The following is a 22355-nucleotide window of genomic DNA, read 5'->3' as shown; positions in this document are numbered from 1 at the left end:
GGCAGCTCTGTGGTGGGAATAGGGACATCCTAACAATTCTGGTCACCCTGAACAAGCTACACCTCTGGGGGAAGCCATGACTGTTTAAAGTGGCATCATACTGCTTTAAATGCATGTCATGACTGTGGCCTAAGAGAGCACACACACACACCTGCCCAAACAGATGCTAACACCCAAGAAGGTTGGTAGGGATGAAGGCGGTTATTTGGGGCCTAAGCCCACAAAACCATAACAGGCAGAAGAAGAAGAAGCAAAAGCAATCCTTACTTTAGGGTTTACTCCAAATTCAATGGGAGGCACAGGAAGGACCGAATCCACGTGGATCTCCACCCCATTGACTGGGGGGACGCTGCCTTCAAGGCGTTCCGCTCCTTCAGAGCCTTTCCGGTTTTTCAGGGAGCGCTCATTGCCAATTGGGCCCGGCTTGTGGTCCTTGCTCTGACCCAGGCTTTGCTCTGAATCCTTATCAGGGAAACAAGAGAGGCTTGGATTTAATGGGAGGAAGGAAGTTCAGCTTCCAGCATCTCCAGGTCAGGCTCAGAATGTCCCCTGCCTTAAACCCAGGAGAGCCGCTGCCAACCAATGTTGACAACACTGAGCTAGAAGGCTTCCAGCCCTACCGAGCCCCGTTTCCAGAATGTGCCTGATAAAACCAGACCACCCTTGACTTCCAGCAGCTGGATCCAGATGCTAGACAGGCACATCTAGTGCAAGTGGCAGTTAAGCTAGGTTACCTTTTTATCTGACTGCTTTGGCGCTTGCTCTTTCTGGCAGTCAGTTTTGGGGTCCACCAGGCCACCTCCACTCATCTCTTCAGGCTTGAGAGTGCCATATGGAGAGCTGCGCTGGGAAGAAGTGGCGGAGGATTCCCGCGACTCAGCGCTCAGGTCAATGCCACTATCCCCCTGGCTGCCTTTAAATCCCTGCTGCGCAAAGCGTGGAAAGTGTTAAAACCCCTCCCAGCAATACCGCTACAAGTCGTAAGAAACGTGAGGCCACCGCCAAAATTAACGCCTCTTTGTCAAAGTCATCACCATATCCACAGTGTACAACAGCGGTTGCTCTTCGTGCTCAATTCCTGACCACACCAGCTCAGCCTCTATTACACTAGGCATCCCCACCTCTTTACACACCTACATTTCATTGGATGGCAGGACTGGACACCCGCCCTCCCTTCCACTCTTTACAGAGGAGAGGCTTGGGTGCCACTTACCTCGGTGGAGCTGGATTCGTTACTGGTAAAGGCATTGACGGGTTTGCTCCAGGAATCCGTGCCAGATGACTGAACAGAGAGTGCTGTGGCAAGAGCAGATAAACGGGGGTTAAGATGCTTCATAGAAGCCTCCGGGGCTGCTTCTCGTGTTACATATGTCACCTTTTCTCAAACATGCATGTTGGGGAAGAAGAATAAAACTCAAGCAGTAAGGGGAAATCCTATCCTCTGGCTTTTAATTGTATGGAACGGATGGGCTTCAGCAGTTTGGATTTGGTTTTACCGGATACCTTTTGTGCATGGGAACGTAAGAAGCTGGCTTATATCGATTCAGACTGTTGGCCCATCTGGTTCAGGGCTGCCTACACTGACTAGGAGTGTCTCTCCAGGATTTCAAGCAGGGCTTTCTTCCATCCCTACCTGGAGATGCGCTGGGTATACTAGTGTTTGGCAGGCTCACAGCCGAAAGTGAGCAGGACCACCCCTTTCCATCTCTTTCTACCATCCCCGTTTCTCTCTCCCTATCCTGCTCCATTTCTGAGACTGCCTGGGATCTGATGCACTTCCAGAAAATCTAGAGAGGGTAGTGTTGTCTACAGTTTCCAACACTACCCTCTGGGTTTGCTGGAAATGGAGTAACTCACAAGTGCCTCCAGACTGGGATGGTGAATCTCAATTCCGGGGCCAAATGCAGCCTTCTCTATCTGGTCCTTGGGACTCTTCCCAGGCCACATGCCTGAGCAGTCCTACTTCATATCCTCCTTGTGTGTTTCGCCCTGCCTGGACCGTGTCCTTGAACTCTGGCAATGCCTCTTGCTTGCCAGGATGGAGGACAGAGGGAGGGGTGAGTGTGAGAGAGAGCGCACACATGTGTACAAACTGGCCTACTGTACAAAAGCAAAATTTGCATTCACTGCTCCACCCACACCTTTGCATCTGACCATGCCAACTACTGGCACATCTAGGAAGAGAATGTGGCCCCCACCCCACCCTGACCCAGACACACCTGACTCACCTGGACTGTTGGTCTCCCAGATCTCTGTGCCCAGGCTGTTTCCAGAAACTGAAACATCTCCTTGCTCAAGGCACATGCTGCTCTGTTTCTTGGCAAAGCGAGGTGGGATACGAGACTGAAGGACGCGGCCCTTGGCTGGAGCCTGTGGGAGAAATGAGGGAAGCCCAAGGGCGTCAGGACTCATGGGAAACGCTGGAAGGCTTTGACCCAGTGACAGAATCTCAAGGAAGGAAACATTAGTTTTTGTCCGGACAAAGTGTGAACCAACTCAAGGGGGTGGTGAAGAGAGGCAGTTGTACCTTGACCCTAATCTACAACAGCATCATCATGGGGCAGGAAGCAACAAACAGTGGTGGGCTAGATCTGTTAGAACACCGGCAAGCAGTGGCATTAGAGAAGTCAAATCTACAGCACAGTCTTCAGGAAAGATAGGAGCCTGACACAGATTTGGCAACAACACCCACTGTAAAAGTGGCATCAGGACCTTGAAAGGGCTGCATGGAACACCCCGGAGGGCCACACACAGTTGGCCCTTTTCTCCTATAAAGTCTCCAGGTTGGGATGGGGATTTGCCTGGGAAAGAACAGGATCAGCTTTGTCCAGCTTTTGCTCCAAGATTGGTGGTGGCGGCAAAGTTGTCCTTGCCTGTCATTTCTGATGGTTTAGAAAATGAGTTGCCAATGCAGTGCCCAAAGGACCCAGAGTGCCTACCAGTAAGTACTTCCTATGGCACCTGAGAAAGGTCTCAGTAACTACTCCCTCAAATGTCCGCAGTGTACAACCAGAGGCTGTTTGCTCTTCCTCCTCAGTTTCTCTCTGCACCAGTGCAGCCTCTCATGCACTGGGAAACCCCGTCCTCTCTTTAATATGCCCTCATTTTATTGTATGGCAGGATTAGACACATTGTTCCAGCCACTTTGTTCCTAGTGCCCATGGCACTCTCTCACAATTCCAAATGTGCCTACTGGCCCCCAAAAGAGTTTGGTTTACAACAGATGAAGGGAACCTTTGGCCCTCCAGATGTTGCTGAGCTGCACTTCCCATCACCCTTGGCCACTGGCCACACTTGCTGGAGCTGATGAGAGCTGTAGTTCTGCAAAACGCCTGGAAGGCAAAAATTGTTCCCACACACCCCTGGTTTAGAATGTGTAACGCCAGGATATGAAACCCAAACCCTGGTTTGTTAAGACAGCTGCCTTTGTGTGTGTGTGTGTGTGTGTGTGTGTGTGTGTGCTAAAAATGGATACCTAGGTTCAGGGGGCATTCCTGCCCCCAGGTGCTCACCTGGGCTGCTTGCTCTTTTTTCCGTCGCTCCTCCTCCAGCAACCTCCGCTGCTTCTTTGTCAGGACCTCGATGAAGCCTTCACTCCCAATCGGTCCGACTTCCGTCTCTTCAGCGGGGCCTGAAAGCCGTCCGTCCATGATACCATCTGAAAGTTTAAAGAAAACTTCAGCTTATTTCCAACTTTGCCCTGGTTCTCACTAGACTAAGAACTTGACATTGGGGCTGCGGTTTCATCCAAAACCTTCAATGCTCAAAACCTTTAAGGTTCAAAGCGTAGCAGGTGTAAAGCATGGCAGACCAAGCTCTGCTGTTGTTCTAACAATCAACATCCACCCCCCCAAAGGGCTCCTGCTCTAACGTGGCAAGCAAGAAGTATCTTTAGACTGGGCAAGCAAATGGACACTCCTCCAAGAGGGCTGGGTCTGAGCTGTTTTTGCTGGTGCTCATGTCTTTGTGTCCGGACAGGAGGCAGTGCTGGCTTGAAGCCCAAAGCATCTTCAGACGCTTCCCCTGCAGCCGGACTTGCTGGCAAGAATGACTGGAAGACCGCGGTGACAAAGGGGACAAGATAGAAGCACCAGGGAGCATCTGGGTGGGTCCTCATTCTGATATCCTCTCCAGGCCCAGATGCGGCCCAGCCCAGCTCACTTGGTCCCATCCCAGGATCATTGGACACCAATTCTTTGAACTCGTCCCACCACTCATCCTGGTCTGGACAGCCATTCCAGGATGTCTCTCTTTAGAAGAAGCTTCACAACCTGCCTTTCAGCTGCAGGAGCCAAGATGGCTTACAATATAAGATGAAAACACATTTGCCATAAAAACCACAACAATACTACATGTTTGGGGGGGAAACCAGAGCAGCAGCAAACCAATTGCAGCAGCAGGGCTAATGTTAAAACAATCCCAAACCCTTGCAAAACTACATACAGTCGTACTTCTAGTTGCAAACGCGATCCATTCCGGAGCCCCGTTCGCAACATGAGCAGAACGCAACCCGCGTCTGCACATCGCGGTTCACTGCTTCTGCACATGCGTGTGACGTCATTTTGAGCATCTGTGCATGCGCAAGCGACAAAACCCGGAAGTAACCTTTCCAGTACTTCCAGGTCGCCGCGGGACACAATCTGAAAAGATTTAACCTGAAGCAAATGTAACAAGAGGTATGACCGTATCGACCATTCACTCAAGGGCTACATGACAGCAAGCCAAACAAACTTCCTGAAGAAGGGCACCACTACAGAAAAGGCCCTGTGCCATGACTCACCCAACCATTTCTAGGCACGGAGAGGGAATTCATTTGGTCCACATCTTGAAGTGAACTGATCTAATTCACTGGTCCTGGATTTATATCCAGATTGGAACAACGACAGACTAGAACAGAGCTGTCTATCAGATTATGCACTTCTCTGAATCTTTGACAAATCAGAAACCACTACATCTTCTCTCCATAGACACCTTCAGGTGGTTTGGAACAATCAGCTGAAGATGTGTTCAAATGCACAGAAAGCAGACAGACGATTCCCCAAACTGTGTATCAGAAGCTCATCCTCTATTGCAGCAGTTCTCAACCTGTGGGTCCCCAGATGTTGTTGGACTACAACTCCCATCATCCCTGAGCTCTGGCCTTGCTAGCTAGGGATGATGGGAGTTGTAGTTCAACAACATCTGGGGACCCACAGGTTGAGAAAGGCTGCTCTATTGGATTAAGTGAACAAGACTTACTTCCGTAGCTCAGCTCAAACTGAGAAATGGCCTCTCCCTTCTCTCCCATCTGCTGGGTTCCAGACTTGGGCTCCCTCTCTGGATTCTTTCCCAGCCCTTCGGTGCTGTTCAGGTTAGCATGGGAGCCGTAAACGGAATGGCTGCTCTCAGGACTGCTGGGGTCAAGCCCCCCACTGTCGTCGGGAGATCTAGAGGAGAAAGCGAAAGAGCACCAGCTTCAGGGAAGATAAGTTTCATGCAAGGATGGGAAAACCTCTTGCCTGGGGGCCTGAATGTGACCCTCCAGGCCTCTCTTTCTTGGTCTTGGAACTTGCCAAGCCACACCCCCTCATGCGAGGCCTCACTGGTCCTGCTTCACAGCCTAAGGATTTTTTTAGCCTGGCTGGACTGTGTCCTTGTCTGGATGGAGGATAGATAAGAGAAATGTGGGCACCAGTATGTGCAGAAAACAGAAAGGTAAAAGCTTTTTTCTTGGTTGCTCTGTTTGTGCCTCAGGCTCCAGCCATCACTGGCATGTGGCCCTCAGAAGATTACTCTTGGGCTGCAAAAGATGACTGGCAGCGACTCTTTGGTTTGAAACAGGAGGCATTCCCAGTCCTACCTGGAGATTATGCTGGAGACCGAACCTGGGATCTTCACAATGCAAAGCAGGTGCTCTACCACTGAGTCATAGCTTTTGCCCACAATGTGACAAGCAAAGAAGTTGAATTTAAGTGCAGTGCAGCAATCTGGGCACATCCTTACATGCAAAGTCGCCTTATGCTACATAAGCCCACTACTGCCACCATTATAGGTACCATGTAATGCCCATTCTCCATTTGTAAGAAATAAATATTCTACTGTGGCAGCACCTACACACTGGAACTCCCTGCTTATAGATAGCAGGCAGGCGCCTTCACTGTACTCTTTTGGGCACCTGCTAAAAACATTTTTATTTAGACAATCCTATCCAGATGTTTAGAAAGTTGGAGTGAGCTTTAATCTGTTTTGAGCCTATTGATACTTTATTTTAACATTTTGAAAGTCTCAAAATTATCTTATTGATAATTTTATAGTTTTGTTTTTTTCGCAAACCACTTTGACTGTGTTTTTTCTACAACTGGGTGGTGTACTGTAAACTTATACAATAGCAGCTTTTTGCAGGTGGGGGAATAATAATTGCACAGGTAGGGGGAAACTCATCGTTCCCACTCTCCATTTATTTATTCCCCCACCCAGTGTGCTTTCCTCACTTCTCAAACTTTGGAAAGGCAGTGCAAGAGTTCTGGTGGCATCCCTCGTGCCTCCTTCCCAAAGCCCGGCCAGTCGCTTCCCAGGGTGTCTAAGGTCACAGGAGCTCCCAGAGCCCTCATGCGACTTTCCCAGTCCCTGGTAAGCAGTCCTGCCTTGTGGGGATGGGGAAGGGGCAATTCTGGGGGGCGCGATTTTGGCCTTGTAAATGGGACTCCCAGAACTGAACCGTCACGTAAGTGGAAGACCCACCGCATCAATTTTACAAAACGAATAAAGCAAAATATTTTGTTTATTAAGCAGAAGATCTGATTGCACAACTACAGCCATTACTTTGGGAGGTGGGAGGACATTAAAGCTGTGAGGCTTACCTTTTTGTTTTTATCTGTGCCCCATTCATCTGCTGGCTTTCGTAGCAGGAGGCTGCTCCATTCCCACCAGCTCTCACAGCTTTCTCCCCAAACCCAGTCGAATCGGCTTTCCGGCTCTGCCGATCCACTAAGGGTCTCTGGCTGGAGAAGCTTCTCTTGGCCAGCTCCCTCTTCTCCCCCATGCCGCTGCTGGAGAGATTGCCGTCCAGTTGGGCCTCACCCTCTGAGATGGCACTGCCACCGCGCCTCTCCCGCCTCTCGCTGAAGTCGCTGCTCTCAGAGGCCGTCTCCCACTCCTCATTGGCATGGTCAGAGGAGTTCTGGTAGGGCAGCTCGGGAGACCTCCTGGTAGCGGCACCACCCCGATCCATCATGGTCAGCTTGGCTCTCCCTGGCCACTGGCAAGCTAGGAGGTTGGTTCCGCTGTCTTCCGGGTTCCACTGCCCCATGGACTCACGCTCCTGCCTCAAGCGCCTGAACCGGGGAGGCTTGTCCTGACGAGGTGGGCGGCGGCGGCGGAAAGGACGATTCTCAGCATTCTCGGGATCACCCCCGTAATCCTCCTGGAAGTAGTGCCTCTTGTCTAATGGATCCTCCTCATTGGCCCGCCGGGTGAAGGAGTCTGGGTGCTTATATGAGTCTTGGCTATAGTCCCTCTCAGACAGGCGCCTGGCCCCAAAGGTGTCCAGAGGTGTGCCGTGGCCGTACTCCTGCCATGTGTTCCCCCCATTCCGGCCCTGCCACTGGGAAGGCTCCTTGGAAGCAAAGCCTCTTCGCCCATACCCAGAATTGCTAAGTCTCGGGGGTAGCGAGCGCCCGAAAGCTCGTGGGGCCCTCCCTCTGGCATCCAGGGTGCCTTGGTCATCCGAATAGATCTTGTTGGACCGCCAGGAGTCACGGAAGTCTCCCTTCTTGAGGTCACTCTCCTCCCTTTCCGCAAGGGAACCCTCATTGCTGTTTTCAGAGCCCCGCTGGCGGCGGCGCTTGGGCAGCTCCTCGTACTCTGAACCTTCGCTGTGGGTCTCGCTGGCAATCCTGCGCCTGAGCTTCCCTCGTGGGAACTCTTCTGGCTGGTTGAATTCCCTCAGGGGCCGCCCTCTGCTACTTCGCTGAGCACTGCAGACGCCAGTGCTGGTGCTGCTGTAGGCACCCCGGCTACTGATGTTGCCACTGCCACAGCCCACAGCATTGCCACGGCCTCGGAAGGTGAACTCCCGGAAGCCACGACCACGTCCCTGTCCCCTTCCGCCAAAGGCTTGTTCCTCATCAATAAATATCCAGTTGTTTCTTTTGGTGGGGGGCAAGTCACTGGACTCCCTTGACTGAGGCTTGGCCTCCCAGACTTTCCCGTTTTTCTCCTCCTCCTCCTCCTCTTCCTCCTCTTCCTGCTCTTCACCCTCCTCCTCCTTCTCCTCCTCACATGGTTTCTCGGCTTCTTGGACCACTGTCCGAGAGGGGTACTTCTCGTCCAGCAAGTGGAAGCGGGCAGAATGGAGCAAGGCAGCAGAATCATGGTCATCCTCCTCCTCCTCCTCCTGCGCCTTGTGAACCGGGGCCTTCTCCTTTGGTGGAGGAGGGGCGGCCTCTTCCCCATCTGCTTTCACCTTTTCCAGCTCTTTCTCCTTCTCTTCGACTTTGAGAGCCTTCAGGACTGGCTTCTTAATCGGGCCAGATCTTCGAGCCCTCCCCGTCTGCTCCTGGTGCTGCTGCTGTTGTTGCTGTTGTTGCTGCTGGCTGCTGGCACTTCGGCTCTCAGAAGCCCACCCTGGCTTGGCAGTTGCCGGCTTGCTGGCAGGTCCGTCTTTCTTCCATGCCTCAGCGCCGAAGGACTGCTCATCTCGGCAGGCCTCTTCATTTGCAGAAGCCGTCCCATCCGAGGATTTCTGATAGTGGCTGGTATCCCAGCCATTGTACTCTGGCTTCTTATCACTGTGGGCCAAGCCGGCTTCCAAGGAGGAGCTCCTCAGGTTGGTGTGGTGAGGGTCGGCAGTGCTAACAGAAGGGGCACACTCTTGGTGTGGGAAGAGACGGTCTTGGTTCAGCCTTTGGGAGGAGCCGATGCAGCTGTCAAAATTGGCCTGGGGCTTCTTGTCGAAAATGTTTAAGTAATCTTCTCTGGACTCCTCAAACAGGTCACGTGCAGGGTTGATGCTGGTGCTCTGCGATGAGTAGGAGCTATTGTTCCTGAAAAATGAAAATGTCCCCCACACAAAAATAAAAAATCAGTCAACAACTTGTGATGGCTTTAAAAGACAATCAGACAGGTTCATGGAGGAGGATATGGCTATCAGTGGCTACTAGCCACGACGGCTATGTACCACCTCCCCTGCTGGAGAGGATACACCATTTCCCCTGGAATCACTAGTGGGCTCAGGTCCTGCTTGTGGGCTTCCCATGAGAGCACCTGGTTGGCCAGCTGTGAGAAGGATGTTGGACTAGGTGGGCCTTTCATCTGATGCAGCAGGGCTTTCCTTAGGTTCTTAGCCTTCCAATATTCATATTCCTCCTCCATCTCTCTGCATCCAAGATGCAGCGGTGGCCACTAACTTGGATGGATTTAAAAGAGGCTCAGACAAGCTCATAAAAGAGAAGGCAATCAATGGCTACTAGCCATGAGGGCTATGTTCTGCCTCCGAGTATCAGTTGGAGCATCTGGTTAGCCGCTGTAAGAACAGGATGCTGGCTTTTGCTAGAGTTCTGTTTCAGCAAAAGCAAAATGCTGTGGACTTGCATCCGCAGTTGGTCCAGATTTAATATTGGAAAGCTCCCAAGACCATCACCTGCCATTCTCACTCACTGCAATGAATGCTTATGATTTCAGGGGGTTGGGCCAGATGACCCTTGGAGTCTCCCTTCCAACTCTACAATTCTATCATGAATATGCTGTAATTTTTGCTTTTCTTCTTGCCCTCTAGGCACTGGGCACTTCGCAAAAGTGGAGTGCCCAATTACTGGCAGAGCACATAGCGCAAGGAAGGGCTGCGGCATAGGCAGGTGGTCGAGGACTCAAATCCAGAGGCAATTTAGCGAAACAGCTTATTTTTTTAATTAAAAAATCCGGATCATTCAGAATTCAAAAATATAAACGTCCCTACAGACTCCTTCTCACAATTTCTCAGTGCTGGATAAAAACATTTCCCTTTCCTCAGGCAGTTTGAAAAGTCTGGAATATCATTGCTTTGGGAAGGTTGCGGCCTGATCCAAGCAAGGTGGTTTACAACAGGAGCACTGCTACCGTGCCAATGACTTACAAACAATCCCAAGTTCAGTCCCCAGCATGCTAATCAGTGCAGACAGTACTGAGTTAGGTAGACCAATGGATCTGACTCGGGATAAGGGAGTATCGTAGGTTTTAGGAGAAGGGCTGTAACTCAGTGGCGGAACTTTACATGCAAAAGGTCCCAGGTTCAATGGCATCTCCAAGCAGAGCTAGGAGAGATCATCGTCTGCAACCCAGAAGAAGAGCTGCATTGTCAATTCAAACAATACCGAGCCAGGGGCCTGAGTATCCTCATGATGAGAGCACCTGGGCAGGTTTCCCCCTCACCTGGCGTGCAGTCCTTCGCTGGCCATGCCTTCGGTCTGTTTCGGGCGGGAAATGGGGCAGCCTTTGCTCTGAGAGGGAGTGTAGCTCTCCTGACCCCACACTGGTGGAGGGGTCTCCCCGGACACAGGCTTCCTCTCCTGCTGCATGGAGGGCTGGCTGTTCTGCTCCTTCGACAGGCAGCTGCTATTGGTCAGGGAATCCTGCTGGACCGCCGGCTTCATGGCCCCTGTTTTGGGACAGAAGGAGAGATAAGGAGAGGAGGCAATGGAAAGCTTGGGAGCCCAAACTGGGTTCTGAGGTAGAGGCACCCAGGAGGCCCCAGGATCAACCCCCAACTTCTGTGTGTAGGGCTTGGAGAGGCAGAGTGACTGTTGGTCAGTGAGCTACGTGCATGAATGGTCTGACTCAGTCTAAGGTAGCATCCTGTGCTCATCTCACCTCTGATGTAATCTCCAGTCCCGAGGTGCCCTCTAACTCCTTCCCTGGGGAAGGCATGAAGGCTAGCAACCTTTGAATAATTAACTGCAATTTGGAAAACAAATGAACAAATCAAACCCAAAACTATTAGAGCAGTGACAGCCACTAGTTTGGATGGCTTTAAAAGAAGATTAGACAAATATCTGAAAGATAAGGCTCTTGATGGCTACCTGCTACATCCAGTGTCAGAAGAAGTGTGCCCCTGAATACTGGGAACTGCTGGGAATTACAGGTTGCGCTCCCATTCCCGCTTGTGGGCTTCCCTTTGGGGCCTCTGGTTGGCCACTGTGAGAACAGGATGCCGGACTAGATGTGTCTTTGGGATGATCTCTGGAAATGTTTTTATTTGTTTCCATATACTTTGTGGAACATACATTAGAGATCTAAAAACTTCCTGGGTTCTGTTCTATTGGGCCCTGTGTTTTACAAAACATTAAATATTTCTCAATGACCCTTACCTCTAAGGCTTTAGTGAGGAACTGGATTTAGCTGGAAGGCTTAAACCTTATCTCTCTCCTCCCCCCCCCCCCCAATATCCTGCAGGGTCCGGCATGACAAGTGGGTGGGGCTGCCTGCCTGTCAATCACCTGACCCTTACAATGACATCAGTGCACCAGCCTTTGCTCACATGGATTATCAGCTCATCACCATGGCTTACAAAGAGATATAGAAAATGGGGTGTACAGAGAGCAAGAGGAAAATGAAAGCAGGCAATCAGCTCTAAACCATGGTTTGTCTGTATGGAAGCTAAACCATGGTTGCATTCTAACTCCTGGTTAGCACAAACTATGACTTGATGCAATTTAACTAAGCACTGGTGTTTTCTTCCTTTTAAGAAAACATTACCTGAAGGATGAAGGGCTGAGGGGTAGAAATCCACCTGGGGGTGCCCCTGGACCATGCGAGGGTCCATGTAGGAAGGCATCATCATCCAACGGGGGTCGAAGCCCAGCATCTGTGGATGTGGTGGATAGAAGGTCCGCTGAGGGTGGGAGGAGGGAGGATAGACCTGGGACTGCGGCCAGCTCTGCATTTTGTACAGCTGGTCCTTAAGAGGGAGAAAAAAAACTAAATGGGCATGGAGTGCAGGTTCCTGCATAGCCCCTGAATAGAAACCACATTGTTGGACTCCCTATTCCCATAATTCTACGCCTCTGGGTTAAATCAGGTTCATCCCCCAATGGCATCTCCAGTTGGTGGAAATTCTCCTTGCCTGAAATCCTGGAGAGGCACTGCCAGTCAGTATTGACAATACTGACCTAGATGGACCAATGGTCTGGCTCTATGAGGACTGAACTCTTATTCTATTTTTAGGCGATGGCCAGGGTTTTGCATGCAGAAGGTGCCAGAGTAGTTTAATAATCCACCCATACTCCCAAGCACTTTAAACATTCACGGCTTCCCTCAAGAAACTGTAGTTTGTTGTTAGAACTTATTCCAGAGCTACAGTTCCCAGAGTGGTTTAACAATCAGGTCCCTCTTCCCAGGGAACTCTGGGAGTGGTAGTTCTGTGAGGGGGAACAGGGGTGCTCCTAACAATTCTCAGCACCATTAAATTACAGTTCCCGGGATTCTCTGGGTGAAGCCATGACTCTTAAGGGTTGTGAGAGTAGTTAGGATAACCCTGCTCCCCTCAGAGGGATACGATTTCCAGAGTGGTCAAGCTCTCTATCCCAGGCGCTTCTGGGAGAGGAACAGGGAGGTGGTCTCCTAACAACTGTCAGCACCCCTTAGCCAGCCACAGGATTATTTGGGGGAGGCCATGACTGGTGAAGAGGTACCACAATGCTTAAAATATACAGTGTGGCTGTGGCCAACATAACGTGAAAGGGAGTTCTCCCCCATGGCGCATAGACACACCCCTCCAAGATGAACGGCGTGTTTGGCACAGTGGAGGTTCTTACATGCTGTTGCTGCTGCCGTTGGAACCGTGGGGGAAGCAGTTTCGGGTACTTGCTGAATTCCTGTGCGGGGGACACAGCTTCTCGGAGCTCCTCCTCACTGCTGCTCCGGTGTGCTGCTGACGTGGCCAGAGTTTCCTCCTCCAGGTAAGCAGGAGGGGAAGAAGTTTCCTGGGTATGAAACTCGGGGTTTGCTAAGGAGAGAGAAAAAAAGTCTTCTTAACAAAGATGCTCCAGGCGAGGCACCTCTCGGTTGGCCCAGATGCCCTCCCCTCACCCCCAAAAGCAGGGCATCTGTTTTGCACACAGAGGGCCCTTGGTTCAATTCCCGGCATCTCTAGGTAAGGCTGGGGAACATTTTCTTTCTCAAACCCTGGAGAGCTGTTGCCAACCAGTGTAGGTAATACTAAGCCAGAGGGACCCATGGTCTGCTTCAGTGTATGATAGCTCCTTTGGCCTCCCATGAATCCAGCCAGTGCAGCCCTACCTCTCCGGGTGGCATGGCTGTTCTCTGGCGGGCTGGCCATCTCCAAGGTGGTAGGCCTGGGCTCTTCGTTCTCCACGTGCTTGTGGCCATCTCCAGCTTTCTGTGCCAGCTTGCACTTCTGATCCAGCTCCTTCAACTTGGCAGCACAAGCGGCCAGGCGCTCCTCCCGCGCTCGCCGCTCCTCCTCCTCCCGCCGCCTCCGGGCCCGCTCAACAGCCTCGGACATCTCAGAGTGGACAAACTTCTGCCGCAGGGGGAGCTTCTCCTCCTTGTCCTCAGAAGACTGCTGCCGGAGGCCCCCCAGTGAAGGTTTCTAGCATAGGAGGTGGGGGGGTGAAGAGTAAGAAGGTCCTTACAGTGGTGAACCACAGTTCAAAGGCACTCGCACCAAGGAGAGGGAAAATATGTACCAACATCTCCACGCCAAGCAGGAGAAATCTGCAAAGCTGGGAAATGTGCTCCCTTCTCTTATGTTTATTTGTTCAGGTATCTATACACCACGTTTCTGTACCTTCCTATATACATAAAAATGAAAGGCTGCTTCTCACAACCCCCACTGGAGAATCTGTAGTGCCTGAATTTGCATGAAGTCAGGGTGAGGTAGGGGAGCAAAAGAGAAGGCAAGTTGCACAGCATGGCAGTGAGGGAGGGAATGCAGAAATGCAAAAGGGGCTGTGGAACAGAAGGCAGGTGGCTTCCTAACAAGGCGGAAGACAAAAAGGGTGCTCAGTAGCTGCAAAGTGTGGGAGGAGGAAGACATAGGTCACCATGAAGGTGGTTTGTGTGCGGGGAGAGTTGCAAAAAAGGGAGTGGAAGGAGGCATGGATGTGGGGTGAAAACAGGGGTGCGAAGTAGGATTGCAACGCAGAAGAGTGAAAAGTGGGTTCAGTAGTTACATGGAGCAGGAATGGGAAACTCTAGGAGTGGAGGGAGTGGCAAGGGGGTTGGTGAGCAGAGCAAGCAGGGGCCCAGCCCCTAGTGTAACATACAAGCATAATACTATGGCATAGAGCATAAAGAAGTAATAGCAACCCACGTATGTGATAGTATGTTCATACATGTGCACATCTGAATGTGCAGTGAAATGAGCAATAGATAAATAAGTAGGTTGTGTAACTTATTTATATATACTGAATATTCTTTTTTCTGTTCATATGTAATCATTTTTGCATTTCTACTTTCTATATTGAATTTGTGTAGCAAAAATGGGGGGAAAAGAACAAGGGGGAAAAATTAAAAGAACAAAAACATAACATTGCAATAGTGTCAATAAAAATGTTCAGTCAAAAATGAATGAATGAATGCAGGAATGTATTCCGGTTGCTTTTAATATGGGGAAACACTCAAGCAGCCTGGAAATGCACACCTCACAGTAGCACAGTACAGGAAAAGGTTTTTAACGCTATATGCAAAAGCCCTTTCCCATCTCCTTCATAGCAGCCACTAACATGGCACACTAACATAGCAGTTAATAGCAAGCCACCATGCTGAGCAAGCCCACCATACCTGATAGTCTGAAAGGGGAGCCCAGCCATTCACTTTCCCTGAGGGAGGCAAGTTATCTGGTCCTTTACGGATTGGCCGAGACAGGCCAGCCAAGTCGCCCCAGTTCTTTGCTTCTTCCGGGGGGTGCCTGGCCTCTGTGCTGTCTGCTGAGCTCATGGAGAGCTGCCGCTGCCTTCTGGGGTCCCAGGTGTTCCTGTCAATTAAGACACATTGGATGTTAAAACAGCACCAACTGGACTTCAAGCTCTCCCTCCCGCTCTCTCTCTCACACACATTATATCTATCTATCTATGCCACACACATACACACCCCATCAAGCCATACAGAGGCTCATCAGGACCTAAAGAGAAGTGGAAAATCTTCGCCAAACCTGCCACTGAAGAGAAAGGCAAAGTACAATGGGGCAGAGCATCTGCTTTGATTGCAGAAGGTGCTAGGTTCAGCCCCCAGCTTCTTTAGGCAGGGCTAGGGGGGGTCCCTTGTCTAAAAACCCTAGAGAGCTGCTGCCAGTGAGCATAGACAATATGAAGCTAGATGGACCCTTTTTCTGACCTTCCTGTTTTTAGCCAAGAAAGGCTGTAGCTCAGTAGCAGGGCATGTGCTTTGTCTGCAGGAGGCCCCAGGTTCAATCCCTGGCTTCTCCAAATAAGGCTGAGAGAGGCTCCAGCCTCAAACCCTAGAGTTGCTGCCAGTCAGTGCAGATAATATGGAACTGGACTGAGAATTTCTCTGAACAGGCATAAGGCAGCTTCCTACGTTCCTATCAACTGCAGCTGTTGAGGACAGCAGCAGAGGCCTTCTGCATTGGGGTGGGGGTAACTCAAGCCCTTGGGACTCTCCCAATGCCACACACTCCTGTTCCACATCCAATCATATCCCTCAACTGCTCTGCCTTTGACTGCTTCTGCCTGGATAGAATGTCCTGCAGCTGTGATAATGTGGCTTGCTTGCCTGGTTGGAAAGATGGGGGGCAGTGTATATGTGTACAGACACCTCTGCAAAGCAACCTAGCCTAGAAAGGTGAGAGTCACATCCATTGCTCTGTCCACTTTTTCATATGGTCACAGGCACCCCTGGCATGCAGCCCCCAGAGAACTGCACATAAGAAAAGGCTGCAGCGCTTGGGACTTTGTAGAGTTTAGAGAAAAGTCAAAGAAGAGATGACATGACTGAAGTTCATTAAATTTTGCACGGCCTGAAGAAAGTGGGTGGAGAAAAACGTTTCTTCCTCTCTCGTAACAATGGAACTCGGAGGCACCCAATGAAGCTGAATGTTGGAAGAATCAGGACAGATAAAAGAAAGACCTTCGCAGAGCACACAGTTGAACTATAGAACTTGCTCCTGCAGGAGGCAGTGTTGGCCACCAATTAGGATGGCTTTAAAACAAGACTGGACAAATTCATGGAAGAGAAGGCTATCAACAGCTGCGATGGCTCTGCTCTGTCTCCATGGTCAGAGGCACTAATGCTTTTGAAAATCAGTTGGGAAACCACAGAAGGGGAGAGGGCTCTTGTGCTCAGGTCCTGCTTGCAGTTTTCCTCACAGGCATCTGGTTCGCAACCGTGAGAAAAGGATGTCAGACTAGGTAAGACAAATGAGAGCATGGTCCTCCAGCTGAAAAGTATTTCCTCCTCCTGATCTGTATGCAAAGCAGGCCTCACTACCTTCTGCCTCTCTCATCCACATTCATGGGCACAGCAACCTCTCTGTGTGTTGCTTGAAGGAGGCCCGCTAAGCTGCGGATTCCCTGTCCCACCACTGCTCTTACCATTTTGGCCTCCCGTCCTTATGAGTCTCCTCCTCTTCTTCATCTTCACTGAACTTCAGTTTCTCAGAGTAATCCACTTCGTCATGGATCCCTGCAACAGCAACAAAAGAGATGGAGGGTGGTTAGCTCACTTCCCTGAAGTTATCTGCACATCCTACGTCTGGCCGGGCCTGTCACTCAAAACCAACAGGACACAAAAAACCAAAGATCTCAGAAACCAGCTCTGCAGTAACTCAAGAGGAGCATAGCTTTTAGTGTGGTGCCCATGTTCTGTGGAATAGCATTCCTCTCAATATACAACAGGCGCCCACCATCTCCACTTCGCAGAAAGAGCTGAAGGCATTTTTGTATCGACATTTTTTCCCAGCTGGATAAAAGGGTCTTTACTACAAAATGTTCGCTGATTAGGGGTTTAGGTCTTGTTTTAAATGTATTTTTCATTTCTATATTTTTAAATTTAATTACCTTATGCGTAAATTGCCTTGAGCTGGCAATTTATAAGGCAGTTAATGGTAATAACAAAAAATAACAGCATGGCCCCTGGATTCCCTCCCGCTGCACATAGCGTGCACTGCTTAGAGACTGTTAAAATATTAAGCTGTTTAGAAATGCTTTTAAATAAACAAACAAAAATAGTGAACTACCCTACCGGTTTGGCACTAGAGAAAGACGTCAGCACCTTCCATCAATGCAATGCTTTGGGTTTGTTTGTTTTTTTACTATAATCATGAGTGGGCAGAGGGAGAAGGGACCCATGTGAGCCACCAAAGGAAGGGGGAGGGATGGGACCCAGAAATTGAACACTACAGCCTGGCCACAGAGCCCAAACTCACGCAAGTGGGCCTTTTACCTGCCCATCCATCGTCTGCATCATTATCAAGTTCATCCAGCCCCTTCAGGTTCTCTGCGTTGATGATAGTGGGCCGGGGAACCCGCTCCCCTTGCGGCCGGGCAGGGCGCAAGACCCCAAGCCGGTTTTCTTTTCTGTGGAGAGCAAGGCAGAAAGACATTGTGTGCCTGCTAAGGAAACGTGCACAGCCAACAAAGGGACAGGGTGAGCCTAAAGCAAGCAGCGAGGGCTGGTGCAGCAAACAAGGTGGCCACGCTGTGCTTGCGCACTCAGCAGTCAGCTGCACCTGCTACTTCAGACAGGTCTCAAGGCCAAACAAGCCGAGACACGAGCAATTCACCAGTGGTCTCTCCCAGGCGTCGGAACGCTTCAGCCTATGGCATTTCTGAGACGTAAACAGCACCCACCCCTGTGCTATTAGCCTTGGAAGATATCATTGCCATCATCATCCATCATCATTATAACCCCCCTTCATCACATGGGATCACAGAGCGATGTACAAAAGAAACAAAGTACACAAATGGGATGTGAGCAGCAGGGCTAAACCCCCTTCCCGTTGCCATGGCTGTCATTCAATCACCTCCCCGCCATCTCCCCAGCGCTGTTTTTAACCAGAGAGAAGCACGTCGTGTCTATTTTCTTGGCCAACCTGGAATACTCCAACACCTATCAGTCCTGGCCAGCATGACTATCTTGGACTACAACACCCCTGGACTACAACACCCCTCAGCCCTGACTAGCCCAGTCATTTTTGGACTAATACTCCCATCAGTCTTGACCAACACAGCTATCTTGGACTATAACTCTCACCAGTCACAACCAGCACTGCAAAGGCTCAGCTGCTGTGACAGAAGAGCCAGTTGTTCTGATAATGCTCCTTGCCTTTAAAGAACTTAAGAAAAGCCTTGCTGGATCAGGGCCATGGCCCATCCAGTCCAGCATCCTCTTCTCAGAGTGGCCAGCCATATTCCTGCGGGAAACAGGCAAGCAGGACTCGAGCAAAAGAGCACTCTCCCTTCCTGTGGTCTCCAGCACTACTGGTATTGGAAACGGAACACAGCCATCGTAGCTGGTAGCAACTGACATCAACCTGTCTAACTAGCAACAGCCTTACCCATCTTGGTCGTTGGTCTGATATTGTCTGAAAGGGACACGGGGCTCCAGGCGAAACTGTGGGAGGGGGAAGGACCCACGGTCCACCGGCCCAGGAGTCTCGGATGGTTGGTTTGAGCACATCTGGAAAGAAATGAACAAGAGTTCAAAACTGAAAAGTTCAAAACACAAGTGTCAAAAGAGACAGCAAGAAGGAGAAGACTCACGAAAGCTGGTAGCATGTCATGGTAAGTTGGGGGTTGGTAGGCATTGGCCATGAACTGCGAAGCCCCCTTGCGGATCGGCTGAGTAGAGCGGAGAGAGGGCTCCTTAAGGTCACTGGCGTTTGCTGAGGAGGGGGCTCCGTCTCCTGCGCTGGAGGTCTTGCAGCCCAGCTCAGCCAGGGAGGCGGTCAAAGATGCAGCAGGGGTTATGTTTCTGCCGCCGCCCTCCCTCCAACTTGTGACATCTGTGTGGAGGGGAAACAACAGTTCTAAGATGAACATTTTTACTACTACTACTACTACTACTACTACTACTACTACTACTACTATTATTATTATTATTATTATTATTAAATTTTGTATACTGCCCTATACCCGCAGGTCTCAGGGCAGTTCACAGGATAAAATCACAATATAAAAACACAAATACATAATCAAAATAAAAACAAAGAGAACCTGATAACCCCCCTCCCTAACACATTTTAAAAGGGCATTGGATGTGAATGTTAAAGAGGAATGTTTTTGTCTGGCTACAGCGGCCGCTGCTGCTGCTGCTAGGAAATATAAAGAACAATTTGTTTGTTTTGAAAATGAAATGGCTGTATTGTTACTACTACTTAGACATTTTAGACTGCAACTGCCAAGACCCAGTCAACATGGCCAAGAGTCAGGGTTGATGTGGACATATAGTCTAAAACATCTGGAGGGAATCAGTTTGGGAAAGGCTGCTTAATACTGGAAAACAGCAGCTATGGGCCCTTATATCAGAGATGGGGAGCCAATGGAACTCCAGATATTATTGACTATAATTCTCATCATCCCTGGCCACTGAGGGCTGATGGGAACTGGAGTCCAACAGTATCAGGAGGGCTGCAGGGTCCCCACCTCTGCCTTATATGAATGTATATGAAAGCCTTGAATCTTGCAGGGAGTACGGTGGAGATATGACATATTGAATTCAGAATGTTGGCTGCTTTATTAATGGGAAATGTCAACTCTTGGGAGTTCCACATTGTGAAAATGGCAAATAAACTAGAACTCTGCTTCAGAACTAGCAAAATACACCACTGTCTGAACACACAGCTGAGTTTTTCAAAGGTTCCTATCAAGGGAAGCTGGTCAGCAGGGCAAGGTGGGGAAAAGCCCTACCAGAAGCATTTTTTCTGTACCATAATCCATAGCATTAGTCCAACAGTCCTAGGTCTCCCCCCTCCCCACCCCAGCCCCAACCCTATTCATAAACTTCCTATAATTCAGAGACCCCCTGGAGTATTTGCTGTCCATTTACTCTGCTGGCCAATCACAACTGTGCACAATACAGTAAATCACAAACATCACTATGGCCAACAGGTTCCACCTTTCACCCTTGTCTCCAAGCGGAGAAGGGGAAGCTGGAGGTGCCAAGTGTTCACAGTACCCTTGTAAGAGACAAGGACAGGAAGAAAACACCAAAACAAACCGGCTGTCCTCTAGGCCACCCACCAGGCCCATGTTCCTAGTGTTGTCTTTTCCATCTTACATTTCCCTATCTTGTGTCCCTGGACTCAACAAAACATTTCCACTCTGCAAAATCAACAATCTGAAACCTTCCTTCTCTCGTTTGAACAAGTTTGATTAACTTATCCATTTCTGTTTGATTCCATATATCTTATGAACAAATTCCTTTCCTTTTTGGAGCTTGCTGACACTTCTGTTTCTGGGTTCACGCTGGGTTGGCAGCTACCAACAAGATGTATTCTTGTGATTTCAGGTTTATAACCATTTCATGCCCGATTACATTAAAACAGAATCAATACTGGGCTGAGTCTCAAGAGTGGTTCCTATTAAATTAGAGTTACAGCCTATACTATCTGCCCCCAATGATTAGTTATGAACGGGCATTCCCACCATCTACAGAGAAAAATGTGCATTTCCAGCATTTAAATAAATTTACTGTGAATATTCCATTCAATCTTGCAAGTGCTAAGTACCACCTTCAGGAGCAATTTAGGCCCTATCCGTGCTATACGTTTAAAGGAGCATCATAGCACTTTAAACACTCATGGCTTCCCCCAAAGCATCTTGGGAAGTGTGGATTGTTAAGATTGCTGTGCGTTGTTAGGAGACCCCTATTCCCACACAAAGCTAAAAATACCAGAGAGGCTTAGTAATCAATCCCTCTTCCCAGGGAACTCTAAGAACTGCAGTTTTGCTATGAAAGGGACTCCTAACAGCTCTTAAAACTTAACAAACTACAGCTCCCAGAATCCTTGGGGGGGGGGGACCATGGTTGTTTAAAGTGGTAGGATACTGCTTAATAAATAGTACAGATGGGGCATTATATTGTGCCACTGAGGTGTTTGAACATCTGTGTGCACATCTGAGGCCAGGAAATGAGTCTGCTACAGTGAGAGGAGGACTCTGGCTCCTACTGTTTACGTACTCTGGGGGCGGAGGCTTGGTCCGGGCCCATACGACGGATCTAAGACGCCCTTTTCTTTGCCAGCCTTGTCCTGCTTGCCAGCTGCTTTCAGCGTTGGAAACTCCTCGGGAGAGAAGGATAACTGTCGGCTTGAGGCCCTTGAACCTGATGAGGAGGGAGAAAAGAGGAACAAGGTGATCAGGCAGAGAGGCTGGGGCTACATGCTCCAAAAACTATCCCTCCTTCTTAGCTGGAGAGACAAAACCAGAAGAACAAAATATGCACAACGGCCTATATGTTACGGCAACTTCCGTTTCACGTGCTTTCAAGGCACATGTGACCACTGACAAGCATACCTTTTTCAGCCCCAGAAGGGGGTAGGCTTATGTGCGCCCCACCAACACGTGCAATGACCCAGAACACAACCTCTGCGCAAACCAGGGGTTGCCTATACTTACCACCTTCTGGTCCGGCTGGCTTTCCATTCAGCTGTGCCCATGACTTTGGTCCACCTGGCACTGAATTTGTACTCTGTGGAAGAAGACAAAAAGAGAATGAAGCAGAGTCCAGCTGGATCAGGACCTGACAGCTTCGGGACTTAATATGAATGGGCAGACTGGCAACCCATGTCCAAGAGAGCTGAGCAGACAAGGAAAGCAGCACTTTTCAATCAAAGATGGAATGCGCATGGGGCATGAAAAACCAATATGATTCTCTCACCTCCTGACTGATTGACTGCGTCAGCTTCTGTAAACTGGAGACAGATTTCTGCAAATCCTGCTGCGGCAGCAACTCCTGCGGCTGTGCGGCCGTGGCACTGGAACTGGGGGAAGGCAAGAACAGGGGAGAGTTAAAACACTGCACATGCTATGTGGGCCAAGCCCCAAAATCAAGACCAGCTCAACAAACATCTGCCACCAAGTCACAACTGCAGCCTAAGCCTTCTACACTGCAACCAAGCCCTGAACAACTTGGTCCAGAATACCCACAGAGACCGCCTGAGCCCTTATATCCCAGATCAATCACCAAGATAGCCTGCAAGAGCATCTCTGGCCATTCCCTGAGTTGGTGAGGCTCATTTGATGACCATGAGAAATTGAGCTTTTAGTGTCATTGCCCCAGTCCTGTGGAACAGGCTGCCAACTGAGATTCAGCTGGCACCAGCTGTGCGAACTTTTAAGTGCCTGCTGAAAACATTTGTATTCCGTCAGGCCTATACAGGCAATTAAGAGTATATCCGTCACAATAGTCTATTGAAGTAT

The 22355-nt window shown here is 49.8% G+C and overlaps 1 protein-coding gene across 12 annotated transcripts in view; it reads right to left on the bottom strand.

The window, feature by feature from the left end:
• The window catches only part of PRRC2B (proline rich coiled-coil 2B), a 63002-nt gene that overhangs the window by 20751 nt on the left and 19896 nt on the right, over positions 1 to 22355 (bottom strand). For 10 of the 12 annotated variants that reach the window (XM_053374684.1, XM_053374672.1, XM_053374683.1 and 7 more), the window contains exons 4-22: positions 21814 to 21916; positions 21552 to 21624; positions 21115 to 21258; positions 18696 to 18937; positions 18491 to 18612; positions 17377 to 17510; positions 16527 to 16617; positions 14758 to 14950; positions 13252 to 13564; positions 12768 to 12958; positions 11710 to 11911; positions 10387 to 10612; positions 6840 to 9023; positions 5239 to 5426; positions 3513 to 3658; positions 2229 to 2370; positions 1214 to 1296; positions 735 to 926; positions 268 to 462 (exon numbers count right to left, since the gene is read on the bottom strand). In XM_053374684.1, the coding sequence (XP_053230659.1) occupies positions 268 to 462; positions 735 to 926; positions 1214 to 1296; positions 2229 to 2370; positions 3513 to 3658; positions 5239 to 5426; positions 6840 to 9023; positions 10387 to 10612; positions 11710 to 11911; positions 12768 to 12958; positions 13252 to 13564; positions 14758 to 14950; positions 16527 to 16617; positions 17377 to 17510; positions 18491 to 18612; positions 18696 to 18937; positions 21115 to 21258; positions 21552 to 21624; positions 21814 to 21916 (5164 nt within the window). The remainder of the gene's footprint in view (positions 1 to 267; positions 463 to 734; positions 927 to 1213; positions 1297 to 2228; positions 2371 to 3512; positions 3659 to 5238; positions 5427 to 6839; positions 9024 to 10386; positions 10613 to 11709; positions 11912 to 12767; positions 12959 to 13251; positions 13565 to 14757; positions 14951 to 16526; positions 16618 to 17376; positions 17511 to 18490; positions 18613 to 18695; positions 18938 to 21114; positions 21259 to 21551; positions 21625 to 21813; positions 21917 to 22355) is intronic. The other 2 variants (XM_053374673.1, XM_053374677.1) reach the window with 1 other exon arrangement.

Source organism: Podarcis raffonei, chromosome Z (genome assembly GCF_027172205.1).
Source record: "Podarcis raffonei isolate rPodRaf1 chromosome Z, rPodRaf1.pri, whole genome shotgun sequence".
NCBI lineage: Eukaryota > Metazoa > Chordata > Lepidosauria > Squamata > Lacertidae > Podarcis > Podarcis raffonei.
Note: the sequence above shows the minus strand (reverse complement) of the source record. Positions and strands in the feature narration are given on the sequence as shown.